General features: G+C 36.6%; 1 protein-coding gene across 3 annotated transcripts; it reads left to right on the plus strand.

Annotated features, from left to right (window-relative positions):
• The first annotated feature begins 827 nt into the window (after positions 1-827).
• Positions 828-21,291, plus strand: LOC108338991 (protein ZINC INDUCED FACILITATOR-LIKE 1). 3 transcript variants are annotated; one of them, XM_017576105.2, is made up of 16 exons: positions 828-1,185; positions 2,014-2,054; positions 2,485-2,545; positions 2,640-2,742; positions 2,830-2,932; positions 3,056-3,109; positions 3,196-3,258; positions 3,410-3,459; positions 3,820-3,895; positions 4,111-4,299; positions 4,418-4,505; positions 4,989-5,182; positions 5,340-5,384; positions 5,488-5,576; positions 20,597-20,640; positions 20,787-21,291. In XM_017576105.2, the coding sequence occupies exons 1-16, from the start codon at positions 993-995 to the stop codon at positions 20,891-20,893; spliced, it is 1,500 nt and encodes a 499-aa protein (XP_017431594.1). In that variant the 5' UTR covers positions 828-992; the 3' UTR covers positions 20,894-21,291. The 3 variants fall into 3 exon arrangements, with proteins under 3 accessions (XP_017431594.1, XP_052733428.1, XP_052733429.1); XM_052877468.1 differs by having other exon boundaries at positions 5,488-5,566; positions 20,787-20,834; XM_052877469.1 differs by lacking the exon at positions 828-1,185 and adding an exon at positions 1,858-1,882.
• Positions 21,292-21,995: the final 704 nt, after the last annotated feature.

Genomic DNA, 21,995 nt, shown 5'->3' on the forward strand with positions numbered 1-21,995 from the left:
ATGTTTAGATTTAATTTTGGTTTCATATTATTTAATTTTGGTTTATTAATGATAATCAAGTCATTTGAATAATAAAAAAAAAATTAAATTATTACATTTTCGGCGGTTTTGGAAAACCCTCAAAAGTACCGGCGATTTTCATAAACCCTCATAAATTACCGGCGGTTTTGCTTAACCCCGGTTATTTCCGGCGGTTTTAGTAAAACTCCCACTACTACCGGCGGTTTTTCAAAACCTCATAAATTATCGGCGGTTTTTCAAAACCCCCGCTAATTGCGGCGGTTTTTAAAAAAATCGCCGGTAATTACTTAGCGACGCAGGTTTTCCCAACGGTTTTCCTAACCGCGGGTAACATATTTTCCGGGAGTTAAAACCGCCGGAAACGGAAAAAATAACCCCCGTTAAAAATCTAATTTTTTTTGTAGTGATCCAATCATCAATCATATATACCCTTAGAAAGATATCTCTAAAAATATAGTAAAAAGAATACAATAAACTTTATATTTGTTTAATATATTATAAAAATATTTATATTCATATTTATTTAATATATTATAAAAACAAAATATCTTAAAAGAAAATAAAAATTTTTACTTTAAAAAAAGATTAAATAAATATATAAAATTTGTCTATCTGACAACATCTTTTCTATTTTGCAGTCGAAAAACAACAATGTCATTTTCAAAATGGAAAAACAACAGTATCATATGTTCTCTTCATGGTTTTGCTGTTGGGGAAATTTTCACTTTGTGACGTGTGCAATGATGCACTCTTCTGGATTTCACGTTCCTCCTATTATTATGTGTTTGTCATGTGCCTTCGTCATATAGCTCAGAGAGACACACCAGACCTTGCACTACACGTTCATCTTTTGTTTCTCAAAAGCTAGAAAGGACCACAACTCAACTCGTCTCTGGTTTTGTGCTTGAAACAACACACACCCCCATAACGGTTTTTATTAAATTCATCAACTTTTTGGGTTTGGATGGTGCATGCGAACTAGTAGGAAAGAGGGTCGTCTCAGAAACATGGAAGAGGAGAAAGGTAAACAGCCATTGTTGGAGAGGAAGAAGTACCATGAGAACTGCCCCGGTTGCAAAGTGGAGAAAACCAAAGAGTTGAGTGAGGGACAGGGTGTGCCATTTACAAAGCTTTTTATCATGTGGATGGTGGTGTTGAGTTCTGGTATAAGCAATTCACACTACTCTTAGTTTTTTGTCTTCTGCATGGGTTTTGTTCTGGTTTTTTCTTGTTCAAACTTTTGGGTTGTTGGAAAGTCTGGTTTTGTTGATTCCTGAAGTGCAACTTGATAGTTCCTGTTGGAAAAACAATTATCACTTCTAGATGATAAGGACCTGAGTTCTTGTAAGTCAAAATTTGCTTTCAGTGTAAGCTTGTAGAAGCTTCTTAGACCTTAAATGTCACTTGGTTTAAAGAAGAACAGTATGTTTGGTTCTGTGTTGAAAAATGATTTTCTCAAGTTGATGAAGAAGCAATCATCTGCAATGATAACTTATATATACTTTTACCAGCATTCTATGATTTGTAGGATAAACTAAACATATAAGAAATGTAATCAGATGCAATTGTCCACTTTGTGTATTGATTGGTGTCGGCAGTTGGGGTTGGCAACAAAGTTGGTGGCTGACTTGACTGAAGTTGAATATAAAATTCACATGTTACATTGTGAATTTCAAATTTACCTTTACAGTTAAGCTTTTCAAGTTAAAACAGGTGTACTAGTTTTATCCAATTTGACCATTCCTAACTTCTGTTCATCCTTGTAATGGTCTGAAATTGTATACCTTAAGTAGCTCAAGTAGGGCCTCCAAATCCCATAGTAGTGGGGGAGAATTGAAGTTAAATACAAAATTGTCTGAAGGTATTTTAAATTTTATACTTTGAATGGAAAATCATTGTTTGATTGTTACCAGTTGTCATTTTTCTTTTCGTTCTCAATCTGTTGAAACTACTTTTATCCAATCTGATGCCATTTTATTTTGTCTTGTTCAGCACTGCCAATATCATCTCTCTTTCCGTTCCTCTATTTCATGGTGAGTTTAACCATCAAAATGAGTACTGTAACCATTTTACTATGTACACTCTGATTTGGTCACATTGTTGGAAGTTATCTCAATGCATAATTATTTATTGAGTGCTTGAAGTTCAATTTCAGTTTTTATTTATGTATGTATTATGACAATTAGAAAACGAAGACAGGTTTACACTCCCTTCAATCTATAATTTAAAAACCATTTAAAGTCATCAACCAAAAAGATTTTCTTCAGTATATCTAGTACCCTTGCTTCCTGTTCCCTGTCAACCATAGAATGTTGTTGTAAGACTGATAATTGGTACATGTTAGATGTGCCAAATGAAAGTTTTTGTTGCTTATTATTGTTTTTCCATCTGCTTTTGTCATTTTTAACTTTGTGTAGATGCACATAAAATACATCCTCAATGATGCAACATTATGATTTTCAGGTAAGGGATTTTAATATAGCGAAAACAGAAGCTGATATTAGTACTTATGCTGGTTATGTGGGTAAGACTAAATTTTACTATGTCCAGTTTTTTATGGCATCAAAAATTCGTGTAAGTTATTTATTATTGATGTCTGCATCATAAAAATGTGGTAGGTTCTGTATTCATGCTTGGCAGATGTTTGACATCTTTTCTGTGGGGAACCATAGCAGATCTCTTTGGTCGAAAACCTGCTATACTTATAGGGGTTACTTCAGTGTAAGTATACTTGCCAATGAACTGCATACTTTCTTTTAAGTTATCCTTTGAAGATTCCCATAATTATCAATGCTTACTTGATTTCAGTGTCGTTTTCAACACACTATTTGGCCTTAGCACAAGTTTTTGGATGGCTATTATCACGAGATTTCTTCTGGGAAGTTTCAATGGTTTTCTAGGACCAGTGAAGGTATCATATCTTTAACTCGTAGTATTTTACACTTTCATGTGCATATGTATTTGGATATAGCTTCTTCAATCTCTTTCAAACTTCAATTTCTACATCTTCCTGCATAACTTCTTTATTTAACAGGCCTATGCCTCTGAACTTTTTAGAGAAGAACATCAAGCTCTAGGACTGTCAACAGTAAGCATCACGAACTCTTTTACAATGTTAATTCTTAGAACTCCATTTCCACACCAACAAGTCATGCTGTGATTATTTGCTTTTAGGTAAGCTCAGCTTGGGGCATAGGTTTAATAATTGGTCCATCACTGGGAGGCTATTTGGCTCAGGTGCTATTCATATTCTTAGCCATCTGGTGTATAAGATGAATCTTGCATAAAGCCTTGAATCTGTATATGTTTATAAGATGAAATGTTTTGAATTGATAGTCTTCTGGCTTTCTGAGAAGGTTAACTGCTGAAATTCTGTATTTAATTGTAGCCAGTAGAGAAGTACCCAAATATTTTTCCAAAGGATTCCTTTTGGGATAAGTAAGTGGACTTTCATATTCAGTTTCCCTTTAGATTTTGTCCTTCCATTACTTTATCTTTTGGACCTATTTGGGTAAACTTCTTCATGAACACTTACAAAGAAAGAAAAAAATAAGGAAAAAAGAAATAAACTTCTCCTTAACCTGAAATTAGTTTATGCTTGAATAATCTTAGAGAAGCTACAGTACAAGAAAACTTTTTGCAAATTAGATTAAGGATAATCTGATTCTTGCTTCTGAAGAAACTTATTATTTTTTTTTTCTTATTTTATCTTCCTGTAAGTACTCATGAAGAAATTTATCCAAATAAAATCTTAATGATTTTCTGATTTTCATTTACCAAACATAAATCATTCTGCAGGTTTCCATACTTCTTGCCCAGCCTCATAACATCAGCATTTGCATTTGTAGTAGCAATCGGATGCATCTGGATTCCAGTATGTATCTTACTCTGACAAATCTGTTCATTGAATGCCATTTTCTTTTATCTCCTTTATCTTTTGTGGATGTTACTTTTAAAATTTTGATGACGACATTTTACAATGAAAAATCACTATAGTATGATTTTCTCAGCTCAGATGTGCTCCTTCTCCACGCTTTATACTGTGTAGTTGACCTACAACATTAAAATAATTGTTTGAAATACGTGCAGGAAACACTTCACAACCACAATTCTAGCAATGAATCCACAGAGTATGCTGAAGCTTTAGAAAATGGAAGTGATGCCACAGACAATGAAAAGATAACAAAAAAGAATGAAAACCTTTTCCTGAATTGGCCCTTAATGTCATCTGTCATTGCTTATTGTGTCTTCTCACTTCATGACATTGCTTATCAAGAGGTATGATACTTAATATGGTGAAAATGTCCTATGCTTCTGCTTTTATATATGATGTTTCGATCCTACTTTTTATCCACTTGTTTTTAACTGAAGAACATGCATCCATCACTTTCTTTAGATTTTCTCCTTATGGGCAGTGAGTCCTCCAAAGATGGGGGGTTTGAACTTTACAACTAATGATGTTGGTAACATTCTTTCAGTATCAGGTAACAGATTTTCTTCCTAACAATTGGCAATTTTGCACTTTTTGGTTCTGACATAATAAATACATACTAGTGCAGTAAAGAAATATGGCTATGATTATTTTCGATGTTAAACTACGGTTAATAAACGTAATAAAAAAGGATAGATTATAGGTTATAGATGAAAAGCGTAGCCTATAGTACATAATAAACTACAGTTCTATAAAAAAACCGTAGACAATATCTTGTCAGAAATTGCAAAGATGTTACCGTATTTTTATAGATTATGAAAAATTGTAGTCTATATGGTGTAGTTTAAAGTGATATTTGCACTAATGATAGTACCACATTAAATTTATTCCTCTAATTGTATACTTCTGATAAAAAAAAATTGTACTTTGGGTTTGACGGTGACAAAAAGGTAGAAGTTTGAACATTTAGTATTTTTTGTATTTCTACTGCCTAATAGAGATATTTTGTATCTTTACTGATTTTTGTACTGTTCAGGTCTTGCACTTATAATTTACCAACTTGCCTTATACCCTTTTGTGCAAAGAGCAAGTGGAGCTATTGGTAGTGCCCGCATTTCAGCTCTGTTAACCATACCTCTTTTGCAAAGCTACCCCTTCATTGCATTGTTCTCAGGCTTAGCACTATTCATAGGGTTGAGTACTGCTTCAAGTCTGAAGAGCATTCTGTCTGTAAGTGCACCACTTCATTTGTTCAATCGTTTATTAGAGATTTTTGGTTGTAGAGCTGAATTATACATACTAGACCTTGGGAGATTAGTTATTTTGATTCAGAAAATTTTCTGTAAGTTACATATTTGACTGATTGTACTCTTTTTATGGGATTTAGATCACCATCGTGACTGGTTTGTTCCTTCAACTAAACCGAGTAGTGGTAAATTTTTCAGTAGTTTTTGTTGACTTTTGAATCTATACATTGATTGAGACTAGTTAGTGATGGAATTGTGACACATTTAACTTGTTAATTTGGAAAACAGGAACAACACCAAAGAGGAGCTGCTAATGGTATTGCAATGACATGCATGTCTCTATTCAAAGCTATTGGCCCTGCATCAGGTGGTGCATTGTGAGTGTTCCTCTTATTTCTTCAGCTTTTATTTCACTTATCTCCTAGTTCAAAAAACGTGAATGTAGATGATAGAACTCTCAAGGTCTATTTTAGGAGAAAACCTAGAAAGTGATAGGTATTGCAGACCTATACAAAACAACCTTGAGAACTGTATATCATTGTTCCAACAATACACTAGGTTTCCTCCAAATGGAGAAACTAAAACATACATACAACTTGTGGTTATTCGAGAAAACTAGACTCTCCACTTCCCTTAGAAAACTTCCAAAAACAAGATAGAAACTACTACAAACTGTCCATTCTGACTTTATAGAAGTCAGATGCAACTAACTACACATAAATAACTACCTTACAACTGCTTAAAACTACTTAAAATTGTCTATCATACAATAAACTAAATCATCCCCGTTTTTCTTTTGTTGTAAACCTTCCCTTTGTACCTGTGAATAATGGAGAAGATTGGGAGAAATTTCCCTTGTGTATTTTGCATACACATAGAGTAGTTTATTTATAATGTAAGATATGGGCCAAGGCCCTTAATACAGAATGAGACGAGCCCAATTAACATAAACACACATCTTAACATCTAACACTCCCCCTCAAGTTGGAGCATATAAAGCATATATTCCAAGCTTGTTACAAAGATAGTCAATTCTAGGTCCTCGTAAGGACTTAGTTAATATGTCTACCAACTGGTTACTTGAGTTAACGAACTCAGTCTTGATATCTCCAGATATGATATTTTCTTGAATAAAATGACAATCAACTTCAATGTGCTTGGTTCTCTCATGGAAGACAGGGTTAGAGCTAATATGGAGAGCAGCTTGATTATCACATATAAGTGTCATGTGAGTGACATCTCCAAATTTCAATTCACTAAGTAATTGTTTAAGCCACACAAGCTCGCAAGTAGCTGATGCCATAGCTCTATATTCTGCTTCTACGCTGGACCTTGCCACAACACTTTGCTTCTTACTTTCCAAGATATCAGGTTGCCACCAATAGAGACACAATATCAAGAATTAGATCTCCTATCAAAAGGGGAACCAGCCCAATCAGCATCTGAAAAGCAAACGATTTTTGTATCGTTGTTAGGACCATATAGCAAACCTTTTCCAGGTGATCCTTTAATATACTTCAGTATGCAAACAACTGCATCCCAATGGTCTTCACATGGGGAGTTTAGGAATTGACTCACCATGCTAACTGCGAAGGAAATGTCAGGACGCGTAACAGTAAGATAATTTAATTTACCAACTAATCTTCTGTACTGTTCAGGATCTGAGAAAGGCTCCCCCTGATTTGATAGGAGTTTGATGTTAGGATCCATAGGTGTCTCAACAGATTTAGAGTTCATTAACCCTGTTTCCTCCAAGATGTCTAACGCATACTTCCTCTGAGATATGACAATACCAGTGTTGGATTGTGCTAATTCAATACCCAAAAAGTACTGGAGTTTTCCAAGATCTTTGGTTTGAAAATGGTGACAAAGGTGCTATTTCATCTAAGAGATGCCAAGATAGTCGCTTCCTGTGAGAACAATGTCATCGACATACACTATTAAGTAGATACATCCAGCACTTGAGTGGCGATAGAACACTAAATGATCCGCTTCACTGCGAGACATACCAAATTGTTGAACAACACAATTGAATTTACCAAACCATGCCCGAGGAGACTATTTTACGCCATATAAGGATTTGTGAAGACGACATTCCAATCCAGATGACTCCCCCTAAGCAACAAAGCCGAGCGGTTGCTCCATATAAATTTCTTCATCCAAATCACCATTAAGGAAAGCATTTTTGACATCAAGTTGGTAAAGAGGCCATTGTCGAAGAGTGGTCATGGCAATGAATAGGCGAACAAAGGTCATTTTTGCCACTGGAGTAAAAGTATCACCATAATCCAAACCAAAAATATGTGTGTAGCCTTTGACAACCAGTCGAGCTTTCAGACAATCAATTGTACCATCAGGGCCAACCTTGATAGCATACACCCACCTGCAACCAACAACAGACTTTCCAGATGGTAATTGGACAAGCTCCTAAGTTCCACTTTTCTGTAGTGCACTTAATTCATCCAGCATGGCTTGACGCCAGCCAGGATGAGTTAAGGCATCACCCACAGACTTGGGAATTGACACAAAAGAAATGGATGAGAGACATGCGTAAAAAGATAGAGATAATTTGTGGTAACTAAGAACAGTATAATGGGGGGAAGAGTTACGGGTAGAGCGTATACCTTTACGGAGGACAATAGGTAGGTCAGACTCATTTGCTGGAGTCGGAGGAGACACAGGAGGAGGCACTAGAAGTGAGTCATGAGGGAGACGATTGCAGCAACTATAAACCTGAAGGGGTGGTGGTGAAGGACGATCCTGTGGTGAATAAGAGTCTAAAGAAGGAGGAGGCAAAATGGGTGGAGCATCACGAGGAGGACCACAGAAAATAGGAATATCAACAGTAGCAGGTGGAGGTACAGAACTAGAAGATAAATGTGAAAAGTAAAAAGAAGATTCATCAAAAGTGACATCAGCAGAGATAAAATGACGATTGAGGGAAGAGGAAAAACACTTATAGCGCTTTTGTGACCGTGGAAATCCTAAGAAGACACATTTGTGAGATCTAGGAGATAATTTATCAAGACCAGGACTAAAATCATGTGCAAAACATGTAGACCCAAAAACTCTAAGAGGTAATGGATGTAGAGGGTCTTGAGGAAATAAGATAGAATGAGGGATTTTGTTATCTAGGACTGAAGATGGCATGCGGTGAGAACTGCATTACCCCAAAAACGCGAGGGTACTTGACCATGAATTAGAAGTGTACGAGTTGTTTCAATAAGGTGTCTATTCTTGCGCTCAGCTACCCCATTTTGTTGAGGGGTATAAGCACATGAGGTCTGGTGAAGAATGCCATGAGAAGCCATAAAATGTTTAAACGGTTGAGAAAGGTATTCCCGGCCATTATCACTGCGTAAAGTTCGAATAGAAACCCCAAAATGTGTTTTTATTTCATTGAAAAATGATTAGAAAATAGTAAACAACTCACGACGATTCTTCATTAAAAGCAACCAAGTACATCTGGAATAGTCATCAATAAAGGTAACAAAATACTGAAAATCTAAAGTAGACTTTACACGAATAGGTCCCCAAATATCAGTATGAACCAATGAAAAGGGGGACGACGCTTGTTGTGAGACACTACGAGGAAAGGAACTACGAATATGCTTTCCTAACTAACAAGACTCATACGATAAACTTGATAATTTCGACAAACTCGGAACAAGTTGTTGCAGTTTGGCAAGACTAGGATGACCTAATTGAGCATGAAGAAGGGATGGTGACTCCATGATTACGCCAACATGTGGAGAAGGGCCGAGATGATATAGGCCATGAGACTCGCAACCTTTTCCAATCATGTGTTTCGAACTCCGGTCCTACAACCAAACAGAATCTATGGTAAATGAAATAACACAATTAAGGGCATGAGTTAGACGACTTATGGACAATAAGTTGAAGGGAGACCCAGGGACATAAAGTACATGATCAATGGATATGGACGGAAAAATATGAATAGTACCAACACCATGAGATGAGACTCTAGACCCATCACCCATTGTTACCGATGGTAAATTATCCGGACATGACAAGGACTTGTTGCTAGTGAAAAGTGAGTCAAGGACCCAAGGTCCGAGGGAGTGAAAGTGAGTCAGACCAACAAAAGGTGTACCTGTACGTGCAACAAATGCATATATAGTAGAACTAGAGTGCTGACGATCCTCATACCATCTGAGAAATATGTGAAAGATTACAGGGTTTTCTACGGTATTAGATGAAGTAGGATGGTCTGCAGACGGTGATCGGGGAGGTGGATCAAAATTAGCCATTGCTACAGGTCAAGGAGGACATCCATGAAGCGCATAACATCTATCAATTTTGTGGCCTAACTTTCCATAGTGGTCATATTTTGGACGTCCTTTACTTGACTTGCGAGACCGACTTCGATCATCACGTTGGGCAGCCATAACTGAGGAATCATCAGTATGAGGAATCATCAGTATACGCAAAAGAGCAGAACAAGTAGAAGTAAAGTTGAGTATGACAGGAGAACCCAAAATCTGATCACGGACATGAGAGAAATCATCAGAAAGTCCGTATAATGCAAACAACATGAAGAACTTTGATCGTTGTTCCAGTTCTTCAGCAGGAGTGGAAGCAAGATGTAATAGCTCATTAAAATCATGAAGGAGGGCATGAACCTTACCCAAATATTCTGCCATGGGACCAGGACTGCGCGGACCAATAACAGTGAATAGGTTTTGACAAACTCCATAAAGACACTGAGTGTCATTTGTGTATAACAACTTCGCTTGTCCCCATACTTTTGAACATGTTTCATATGATTGAAACATTTGTTTCAATGAGGAGTGAATGATGAACTTTATAACAATGCATAAATGGGCATCAATTTTCATCCAGCGGCAAGTGTTATCTGTGGTAGCAGTAGTCACATTTTGAGTAAGGTGATCTACGTAGTCAACCAAAGTTTGATGTCGGACGTCCATGTTGCATAATTTGTGCCATTTAACTTGTCAATGGACAAGTGTAAATTCACATAATTGGTGTATATTGAGGGATCAGATGATGAGCCACCAACAGAGGTGTTTGTAGATGAGGAAGACGCCATGGAGGAATGCATTTTTGACATCCATTTGATGTAATGGCCAAGATTTGGATGCAGCAAGAGCAATGATAGTGCGCACAGTGGTCATCTTGGCAACTGAAGCAAAAGTCTTGTCATAGTCTAGGCCATACTCTTGCTTATTTCCAAGCACAACCAGTCGCGCCTTGTAACGGTCTATGGATCCATCCAAACGCAACTTTATAGAGAACATAAACTTGCTGCCTAAGGGTTTAACAGATGGAGGACATGGCATTATATCCCATGTCTGATTTTCTTCCAAGGCGAGAAGTTCACTTTCAATAGCTTTTTGCCAACATTCATTCTTCATTGCCTGTTTATAAGAAGAAGGAATAGGAATAGATGATAATGTTGCTGTCATGGAACAAATATACCTTTCTGGGGGCTTACCAATGCGTGAACTGCTTCGTAAAGGAGCTGGTTTTGGTTATGGAGCTTGTACTAGATCAGCATCCAAGGAATTATCTTGAAGGGGCCCATGGGATTGTCCTAGGTGATGTTGAGTGGCAGTATTTCGCCTTTGATAGGTCAATAGAGGTCTAAATGATGATTGACTTGCAGAAGAATTAGAAAACAATGGCAAAACAGGAATTGGAGAAGAGAACGAGTCATGATGGTTTACAGAAAAATATACACTTTTTAAAAAAATGACATTTCGAGAGACCTGAATCCAATGAAGGTTAGGATCATAACACAGAAAGCCCTTTTGATGAGAAGAATAGCCACGAAAAGCACATTCAATAGATTATGCAATGAGCTTGGTGCGTTCGTGTGGAGGAAGATGGACATAACATGCACAACCAAAAATACGAAGAGTGGAGTAATTAGGTGGGTGACCAAATAATCGAGTGAAAGGAGATGATTACTTATGGAAGGAGACGACAATCTGTTTATAAGATGAACTGCAGTGGAAAGGTCTTCACACCAAAATCGTGATGGCACATGCGACTCCAACAAAAGAGTGCAGACATCTAGTAAATGGCGATTTTTCCGTTCAACTACCTTGTTTTGTTGGGGGTTGATGGGCATGATCTTTGAGATAAAATGCCATTGGATTGCAAGAATTCCTGAAATAAGTGTGATATGTATTCCTCCCATTATCGGAGCGAAGAATCTTGATTTTGGAGGAGAATTGGGCCTGAACATAAGCATAAAAGAATTTGAAACTAGAAAAGACTTCATCCTTTGAGCGCAAAAAATAGACCCAAGTGAAACGACTATAATAATCAATAAAAGTTACAAAATATTTGTAATGAGCATGAGACGTAACTAGTGCCACCCCCTAAACATCACTATGGATGATATCAAATGGTTGTTTCATGTGACTGATGTGTTGGAAAAGGTAGAATTTAACTTTTTGCCAAGCTTACAAGGAATGCAATCAAAATGAATATTATTAAGAGATGGGGTGTGTTTATTTCCAAGAAAACCAGATTTGAGCATGTCATGGAGTACATTTGAGTTGGGATGCCCAAGGCGCTTATGCCACACTTGGTGATCAACAATAGTAGAATTACAAGAGACTAAAGGCAAAGAAAGACTTGGAGACAAGGAGAAATGAATGGGAAAAAGACGTCCAACTTTAGGCCCCATTGTGATTATCTTCCTGAGTGTTGATCATGCACAAGACAACCAGACTGTGAGAATTGAACTCGACAATTATTGTCGACTAATTGACCAACAGAAATAAGATTACTGGTGAGACAGGAGCGGCAAAGACATTTTTTTAGGAATGAAGAAATATCACCAGTTTTTGTTATAGGCAATTGATTTCCACCAGCAGTATGTATCTTGAGATTCCCCAAATATTTTTGTATATTAGTAAGGAATTGAGTATTTTTGGTCATGTGGTTGGAAGCCCCGGAATCAAAGTACCATGGTGAAAAGGAGTTACCTGAGAAACCCAAAGCAGAAAAAGATGAAACGATCATTTGTTGAACCATTTCAGGGGTCAAAGTTGGAACATCAGTAGTAGCATTTTGATGGACAGGTGCTGGATTGGAAGAACTGTTGGGAATAGAAGAATCAGTTGTTGTGGTAAAAGCTATTGCAGGTCGTCGTGGTGGCCTTATTGGGCATTCCTTAATAATATGACCATTCTTTTTGTAGTAGTTGCAGAATCTTTTTGGATAGGTTGAAGCATAGGGGCCAAATCGCTTGCAACTAAAACATTAAATAGTACTCATGTCATTGCGGCGTGACTTTCCTTGTGCCACGTATGCTACTAGAACAGTAGACAATTTTTGTTCTTCAATGATGGACTGTGTAAGGAGACATTGTTCTTCACGTAATAAATCATTGAGACATGCATCCAATGATGGGACAAGATCTTTATGCATGAGATTGGACCGGATACCTTCAAAGTCAGATCGCAATTTCATAAGAAATTGGTCCCGTTTAGTAATATCATGAATTGTTTGTACAGAACTTAGACCTTCAAAAGGCAAGTTTGCATAAACTATATCAGTGTATTCAACCCAAAGATTCATGAATTGAGAGTAAAAATCAAAGATGGAGAGACTATCCTGTTTAAATATAGCGATGTGCTCAAGCTGGAATTGGCGAGCTACATTATTTTGACTACAAATTTTCTTTAGGTAAGACCACATTGCGGTTGGAGTCTTGTAAGGGCGAAGATTCAAGACAATGTTCGAATCAACAAAACCAAGGATCTAGGCCATGACTTGAGCATCTTTGACTGGCCACTTGGCATGAGCAACCATATCTTGGTCTTTGTTAGGGGCAGGAGTGCTGCCATCGACATGACCCCACAAATATTTTTCGGTGACAAAGATCTGGAATTGGAATGCCCAAGCTGAGTAGTTTTTTTCATTAAGGCGAACGAATAAGACATCATATTTTTCGGAAGTCATGGAGCGAGGGAAAAAGGAAACAAGATAAAAACCAAGAAGAATCGTGAAGTAGGATCGTGAATCTAGGACGAGGCTGAAAAACACAAATTAGGTTTTGGGATCGTAACCTAATCTGATAGCATGTTAAACTCAAAGAAGATTGAGCCAAAAACTGTCTCTCCTCTTGCTGGAGAATTTTCATATAAATAAAAATGATTACAATTTGTCAAGCTGATTTTCAGCCCACTAAATAAGCTAAATTGCAATATATACATTTACCGCAGCTAATTATCCTAATTAAGAGAATAACTGTTACAAATAAATAGACAATTGCATATCTTTTTTCATTCATTATGTTGACACCTGGTCTATATAAGGACCATAAAATATGGGTCGAAGCTTTTCGTTAGGTATGTTAGCCAGCTATTTGAGACGATAGGATTGCAACTTTAAGATACACCCAATCACCCACTTGGAACTCCACCTCCCTTCGATGTTTATTAGCCTACACCTTGTACTAGTCCTGGGCTTTGCATAAATTTTCCTTCAGCTCCCTCAATATCTCATCCCGTTCTTGCTGTAATTGATTCAAACTTTGCACTTTTGATGGGATAGTACAATCTTTGAGCAGCAAAGAGGAGTCATGGCCATAGAGGGCCATAAAAGGGGACATCTTAGTAGAAGTAGTGTAATTAGTATTAAACCAGAATTTTGCCCAAGATAACCATTGAGGCCACTTCTTAGGATGTGCATCAGTCATGCAACGTATCGGATTGAGAATGATATGCAATGCTGAACCTGAGTTTTGTACTAGCTTGTTTAAAGAATTCTTTTCAAAAATTGCTTAAGAAAATATTGTCTCTATCGGAGACAAAGGGAAACCCATGAAGTCTTACTATTTCTTTAATGAACAATTGAGCTACTTCTACTGCTGTAAAGCGGTGAGCAAGTGCCAAAAAGTGAGCATACTTCGTGAGTCTATCCACCACCACGAGTATTGTATCTTTCCCTTGGACTTTAGGCAACCCCCCAATGAAATCCATAGAGATGTCAGACCAGACTTGAGTGAGAATGGGTAGAGGTTGTAATAAGCCTAATGGAGCAAGTGTTTCAGCTTTGTTCCGTTGACAAACTTCACATTGTTGGACCCACTCTTTAATATCTTTTTTCATACCCTTCCAATAAATAACACCAAAAATGCGGTTAAAAGTGCAGAAATAGCCACTATGACTAGCTGTTGGGGACTCATGCATGTCCTTAAAAATGGCAGGTATGCTAGAAGACCCCTTAGGTAGCACCAATTTGCCTTTATAAAACAAACGGCCATTGTGAAGTTCATATCCTACATGAGAACTAGGATTGATCATCAAATCTTGTATCAAAGAAACCATACCTTCATCTTTGTGGGATTCCTCCTCCCATGAGTCTCATTGGGTGGGCTATAAAACTGAAATAGGCATAAAATAAGACTTGTGGGAGAGAGCGTCAACCACTGGATTGTCTTTACCAAGGCAGAAACGAATCTCAAAGTCAAAACCAATAAGTTTGGAGGCCCATTTGAATTGTTCTTCAGTCAATAATCTCTTATTTATGAGAAACTTCAAACTTCTATGATCTGTGAGAATGATAAAATGAATTCCCATGAGATAATGTTTCCATTTTCGAATAGCTTGCACCAAAGCCATGAGTTCCCCCGCTCATAAACAGTTGAAAATAAGACTTATTTTATTATTCTCAATCATGAAAAATACATTCTCATACCCTCTATTTATAATAATCTAGTTCTCCTAAAAAGAGAAATAGAGAAACTAGAAAAATTAGAAAAAATAAATAAAATAAAAGATTATGTATCTATTTCCTCTGATTAGGAAGATTCTAAAGATATTATCTCAAATTACAACACTCCCCCTCAAGTTGGTAAATGAATATCAATCATTCCCAACTTGCCTACAAGATCTTGAAATCTATCCAGAGGAAGCCCTTTTGTAAAAATATCTACTATTTGAAGTTCTGTAGAAACATGAGTTGTAATCACAAAGCCTCTGTCAAGATTATCTTTGATGAAATGTCTGTCAATTTCAATATGTTTGGTTTTGTCATGCTGTACTAGATTATGGGCTATGCTCGTAGCAGACTTATTGTCACAGTGTAGTTGCACCGGGTGCTCCACTTTGACTTTAAGATCATCCAAAATGGTTTTCATCCAGAGTCCTTCACACATTCCTTGAGTAAGGGCTCGAAATTCAGTTTCTGCACTAGAACGGGATACTCTATCTTGCTTTTAGCTTCTCCATGTTACTAGACTATCTCCAAGAAATACACAATACCCAAAAGTATATTTTTTGTCAATAATAGAACCTGCATAGTCAGCATCAGTATATATCTTCATAGTCAGTGTGTCTTCCCTTTTGAATAATAGCCCCTTTTCCTGGACTTGACATCAAGTATTGGAGAATTTTGTCAACTGCTTGCATGTCTCTCTCTCTTGGATCATGCATAAATTGGCTCACTACACTAACTGCATAAGCAATGTCTGGTCTTGTGTGTGATAGATAAATCAATTTTCCCACCAATATCTGATATTGGGCCTTCTCTACAGGAGCACTTTCTTCACTTCCAATTTTGTGATTTTATTCTATAGGAACTGTTGAGGTTCTACATCCCAGCTTTCCTATTTCTTTGAGGAGATCAAGTACATATTTCCTTTGGGAGATGAAAATTCCGTTTTTGGAGTAGGCAACCTCTATTCCAAGAAAATATTTGAGTTTTCCTAGGTCTTTCATTTCAAATTGAGTTGCCAATTTTTCTTTTAATGCCAATTTTTCTGTTTCATCATCTCCTGCAATAATCATATCATCCACATAGACAAGCAATAGAGTGAGTTTACCTGTAGAAGAGTGCTTTATGAATAAAGTATGATCTCCTTGGCTTTGACTATATCCCAAGGAAACCATTGCTTTTGTAAATCTTCCAAAACCATGCTCTAGGGGATTGCTTAAGACCATACAATGCTTACTTCAGGAGGCATACCTTGTTTCTTTCATTTTTCACTTCAAAACCTAGGGGAATCTCCATGTACACTTCCTCATCTAGATTTCCATGAAGAAAGGCATTCTTCACATCTAGCTAGTGTAAGTCCCATCCAAAATGGGCAGCCAAAGCGAGAATAACTCGAACTGTATTCATCTTTGCCACTAGGGCAAATGTCTCCTCATAATCAATCCCATATGTTTTTTTTTAAATAAGACTTATTTTATTATTCCCAATCATGAAAAATACATTCTCATACCCTCTATTTGTAATAATCTAGTTCTCCTAAAAAGGGAAATAGGAAAACTAGAAAAACTAGGAAAAATAAAATAAAATAAAAGATTATGTATCTATTTCCTCTAATTAGGAAGATTCTAAAGATATTATCTCAAATTACAACGTAAACAGACTTATTTTGAGCCCTGTGTCATAAAGCTTGATTCCAAAAAGCCAAAGGTAGGCCTGCCTATAATAAAACAACACCTAATCCTTTACTAGAAGCATTTGTCTCAAGAGTAAAAGTTTTGAAAAATCTAGAACGCCTAAAACAGGTAAGTGGGCAATGACCTTCTTGAACTCCTCAAAAGCCGCCCTAGCCTCCTCCGTCCAATGAAACCCATCCTTGGATAATAACTGTGTCAAAGGCTTAGCAACTTTCCCACACCCTTGAACAAAATGTCTGTAATAGCCCGTAAGACCTAAAAATCCACGCAATTCCTTAGGAGTCTTGTCTAAAGGCCAATTTTGCATTGCCTCAACCTTCTTAGGATCCGCTGTTACTCCCTATTGAGAGATTATGTGACCCAAATATTCTAACTGTTGCTGCCCAAAAGCACATTTCTTCTAGTTGAGTTTTAATGCATTCTGATGCAAAACAGTTAAAACTTTAGACAAATGTTGAAGATGGGCATCTAAAGTGGAAATGTAAACTATGATATCATAAAAAAATACCCAATACAAACTTCTGTAAAAAAGGCTGGAGGATGTTGTTCATTAAGGCCTGGAAGGTAGCAAGGGCATTAGACTAAAAGGCATCACCAAAAATTCATACCTTCATCGGTGCGAAACGTTGTTTTCTCAATATCCTGGGATCGCGAATTTGGTGATAACCTGATTTAAATCTAGTTTGGAAAACATGGTAACTCCATCCAATTCATCCAACAATTCTTCAATAACCGGAATAGGAAATTTATTAGGAATGATGACCTTATTTAGAGCCTTGTAGTCCATACAAAAATGCCATCCTCCATCCTTCTTCTTAACTAAGATGATTGAACTAGAATAAAGGCTTATATTTGGGCGGATAATTTCCCCTTGCAACGTTTCCTGAACAATCTCTCAATTTCATTTTTTTGTTGGCGAGAATATTTGTAAGGCCCTAAATTAGGAATAGAAGCATCAGGCTATAAATGAATAGAATGATCAAATGTACTTGGAGTGGTAGTCCTTCCAAATCTTTGAACGTCTTGATGGGCAGAAAGTACATCCAAAATCTTAGGTAGAACAAGATCAACCTGTGGTTCCTTAATTTCAGTCCATTTAAGACATAACAAAATGCTTGCTTCTTAAAATCATACCATAACGTCTTTAGATTGGATTCAGACTTTGACAAGGTAGGATCACCTTGTAAAACATGTTCCGCTGGACCTTTGCTTATTGATAGTTTGAGATTACCAAAATCAGCTCTAACTTCTCCCAGAGTGGCTAACCATTCCAACCCTAACATCACATCAGCCCCACATAAAGAAAACAGAAAAAAATCTTGTTGGATCTATACTCCCTGAACTTCCAAAGTTAATCCTTGACACTTGCCTTGACAACGCATTTTATGCCCATCCCCCAACTTCCACCATATAGGGAAGAGTTGGCTGTATTGGCAATCCACACCGGACAATTAAATCCTGGGAAATAAAATTGAGGGAAGAACCACAATCAATCAAAACCACCACCTTTTTCATGGCCAAGGGTCCCCCACAACTTCCAAGACCTCTTGGTAGTTAGCCCAGCCATAGTGCATTGAGATAACTATAATTTGGGGCCATCCATTTCTGGTTGTTCTACCGATACAATTGGAGTTTCCAGCCCATCTCCCCACTTTGGTATTTTTTTCCTCAGAAATAAGCAACATGTGAAACTTTTATTCCGACAGATGTGATTTGGGCCAAATTTCTCATCACAACAGAAGCATAAACCTTTATGCAACTTGTCTTGAAGCTCTTCCTGAGTAAGCTTCTTATATGGGGGCCCTCTCCATTGAGAACTGAAGCAAAATTAGTGATAGGAGAAACAGAAGCATTGCTTTCTCCAACACTAGGAATAAAATTAGGAAAAATCCCTGAACTGCCCCCAGCCTTAGAATAAGTTTCAGAACTCCCCCATCCTTAGAGTAAGTCCTAGTGGAAGGCAATGGGCAGAAAGAAGGAATGGAACGAGTGCCCAATAAATATCCTCCTTTGGTCGTAACCAAAAGCTTGTATTCAACCATTTGCGCCTTCATCATCAACTTTGCAAGAATTTGGGGATCATATAATTTAACCTCTGCCTTAGAATAAGTTTCAGAACCTCCCCATCCTTAGAGTAAGTCCTAGTGGAAGGCAATGGGCAGAAAAAAGGAATAGAATGAGGGCCTGATAAATATCCTCCTTTGGTAGTAACCAAAAGCTTGTATTCAACCATCTGCGCCTTCATCATCAACTTTGCAAGAATTTTGGGATCATATAATTTAACCTTTGCCTTTATCTCATCCCTCAATTCATTCAAGAAAATTCCTACTAAGTAATCTTGTTGAATCCCTTTCATGAACCCAGCATATTGTTCAAATTGCTCAATATATTGCCCTATAGGTCTTGTTTGACGCAAGCCAATCAAAACTTCAAATAGGTTCTGCAACATTGTTGGCTGAAATCTTCTAATCACTACATCTTTGAAGGCTTCCCATGTTGGATGCGAATGGCAGGTTTCCCACCATTGAAACAAATTCAAAGCTTTCCCTTCCAATGTCACCATAACAGAATGTCACCATAACAGCCTTCATTCGCTCTTCTTCACTAACCCCTTTCAAACGGAAATACCACTCTAATCTATGGGTCTAGCCATAAGCCTCGTCCCCTGCAAACACATGAATGTCCAACTTCCTCCATGTGGCAGAAATCCCAAAAGAACTTCCTCCTTCATTATCCCCACTATCCTCATGGCCATCCATGGCAACAAAATCTTGGGCCTCTTGATGCTTATTAGAGGATGTTAGGCGTTCAACCACCCTTGTCAGTCCTTGAAGTATCTCTTATAACCGCTGGAAGCGACGGTTATTCTCGTGTTCTTGTTTGTGGACGATCTTTTCCAACCCATTCCATCCCATCTTGCCTCCATTCTTGTGTTGACCATAACCTTCAGTATGCCCCCACTTCACCAGGAATGAGGCTCTGAATACCAAATGATAGGTACTGCATACCTATACAAAACAACCTTGAGAATTGTATATCTTTATTCCAACAATACACTAGGTTTCCTCCAAATGGAGAAATTGAAACATACATACAACTTGTGGTTATTCGAGAGAACCAGACTCTCCGCTTCCCTAGATTTACATAACTTCCAAAAACAAGATAGAAACTTCTAAAAAATGTCCATTCTGACTTTATAGAAGTCAGATGCAACTAACTACACATAACTACCTTACAACTGCTTAAAATTGTCTGTCATACAATAAACTAAATCATCGTCGTTTTTCTTCTGTTGTAAACCTTCCCTTTGTACCTATCAGAAAGTAAACGTAAAATTTACTAGTAAGATGGGAAGGGGGTTAGGCAGTTAGGAGGGACTGAATTAGATAGTTATAACACAAGTTAGGCGGTTATAACTATCTAAGGGTAGTTTTCTCTTAAGGGGGAGCATGTAAGGAGGGGGGTTAGAGAGTGTTTTGTTGGGTAAAAGATTTTGTCTTGTGTAGAAGGGAAACCCCACAAAACTGGCTTGTAGGATAAGGTTTGCACCCACTTATAAAGTATGAATTGGCCTTATCTCTAGTCGATGTGAGACTTCCAACAGAGATAAAATATTTCTTGATTCAAACCTCATACTAAGTTCCTTTATTATCCTATGGTTCTTTCTTAGCTATATATGTTTTTGAACTAGATTGAAAGATATATGATATCAACATTGAAATAGCCACACCACAAATGCTAACAATTGCAATTGGTTTTTAACACCACACCATACTTCCCAGCTCCAACACCCACATGAGTTGGCTGTGCAGTAGCATTTCTGATTATTTCTGAGAGAATAGTAGAAGGTTTTGATACCAATTGATACAATTGATACTGACAATCCACTATGATCCATTATCATTTAACTATTTGTTTCATTAGTGGATGTTTTCAACCACATACTTTCCATCTCCAATTTTCTCATATGATGATGGTCAATGCAGATTAACTTGGTCACAAAAGCGGATTGATTCTTCCTTCCTCCCAGGTATGATGCTCAACTAGTTTATCTGTGCTGGTTTCTATTTTATGTATAACAGATGGGAATCCTTTGTCTAAATTTATATGTCAAGAACTCTTTTCAAATTCAACAACATAAAGTCATTTAGAGCATTTGTTCTTACCAAATTGCAGGCACACATGTGGTGTTCTTTGTGTTGAACATAGTTGAAGCATTTGGATTATTAATGATGTTCAAACCATTCCTTGGTGAGAAAAAGAAACCTGATCAATTACAGTGATAGCAATCAACAAGAAGTTTGACATCATTGATTGGAACTATTGATTATGAACAAATCTATATCGATGGCAACAATTCAATTTGTAACTTCTCGTTAGAGAAAAAGGAAAAGGCATCCAAGATAGAAAGAATAAAGGAGACTGAAAAAGTGAAGAAATGCTGTATGTTCTTTTCTTTTACAGTTGAAAATGACCTGTGGCCACACATTTGACCCCATTTTCTGCAGAGATGTAACATACAATTGAATTGCATTCACCACGATGAACAAATGAGTCATTAAATTGTTTTTGTTATGAAAACATTAGTCATTTTCATTAGTTTATAACTTAAATGAAAAACTCATGTACCATAATTTGTTTTTATTTCAATCCAAAATGTTTTTATATTTATGTACTTATATATTGATGTTTGTGGTAGATTTCATTCTCTGCATAGTAACAGAATACAGAATCTTTCAATAAAATATTATAATGTTATTTTACGATATTTTCTTAAATTATATTTATTATGTTCATCATTTTTTACCGGATGTATAACCCCTTTTTTTATAAAAGGTGAGAGGAAGAAGAAAATAAACTTTCTTTGTGTGGTTGAAAGAGATTGTTTTTAAAAAGTTATTAAACTATAATGATATTTTTTGTAAAATAAGTTTCTTTTTCTTTTTCTTAAGTTGTTTTTTCAGAAGTTTTATATGTAAATATTTTAGGGTAAAGATGAATTTTTGTTGGTATAAGATATATAAATTTGTTCATATTATTATTATTATAATATTTTGTGTATATGTTTATTTTTATTGTGAAAGTAGTAGAGTTGGAACCTAAATTTGGTCAAATAAGTCTTAATAGGTAAGTAAAGTTAGTTAAGTTTTAATAAATTTTTAGTATAAATGACGTAGATGTGAATTTTATGTGATCATAATATTTGATTTTAAATAGATTATTTTACCTTATCACATAACTAGAATAAGTTTTTATTGTATAGTTTTGATGACAATTTAGTTAAGATAGTATGACAAGTATAAATCTTTAAGCTTTATTTGACGTCAGTTTTTTCAGAAGTAGAATCAAGTGTTTGTGATGTATAATTTCAATAACTAATGAGAT

The sequence above is a fragment of the Vigna angularis genome, chromosome 5 (assembly GCF_016808095.1).
Source record: "Vigna angularis cultivar LongXiaoDou No.4 chromosome 5, ASM1680809v1, whole genome shotgun sequence".
In the NCBI taxonomy this organism is placed as follows: Eukaryota; Viridiplantae; Streptophyta; class Magnoliopsida; order Fabales; family Fabaceae; genus Vigna; species Vigna angularis.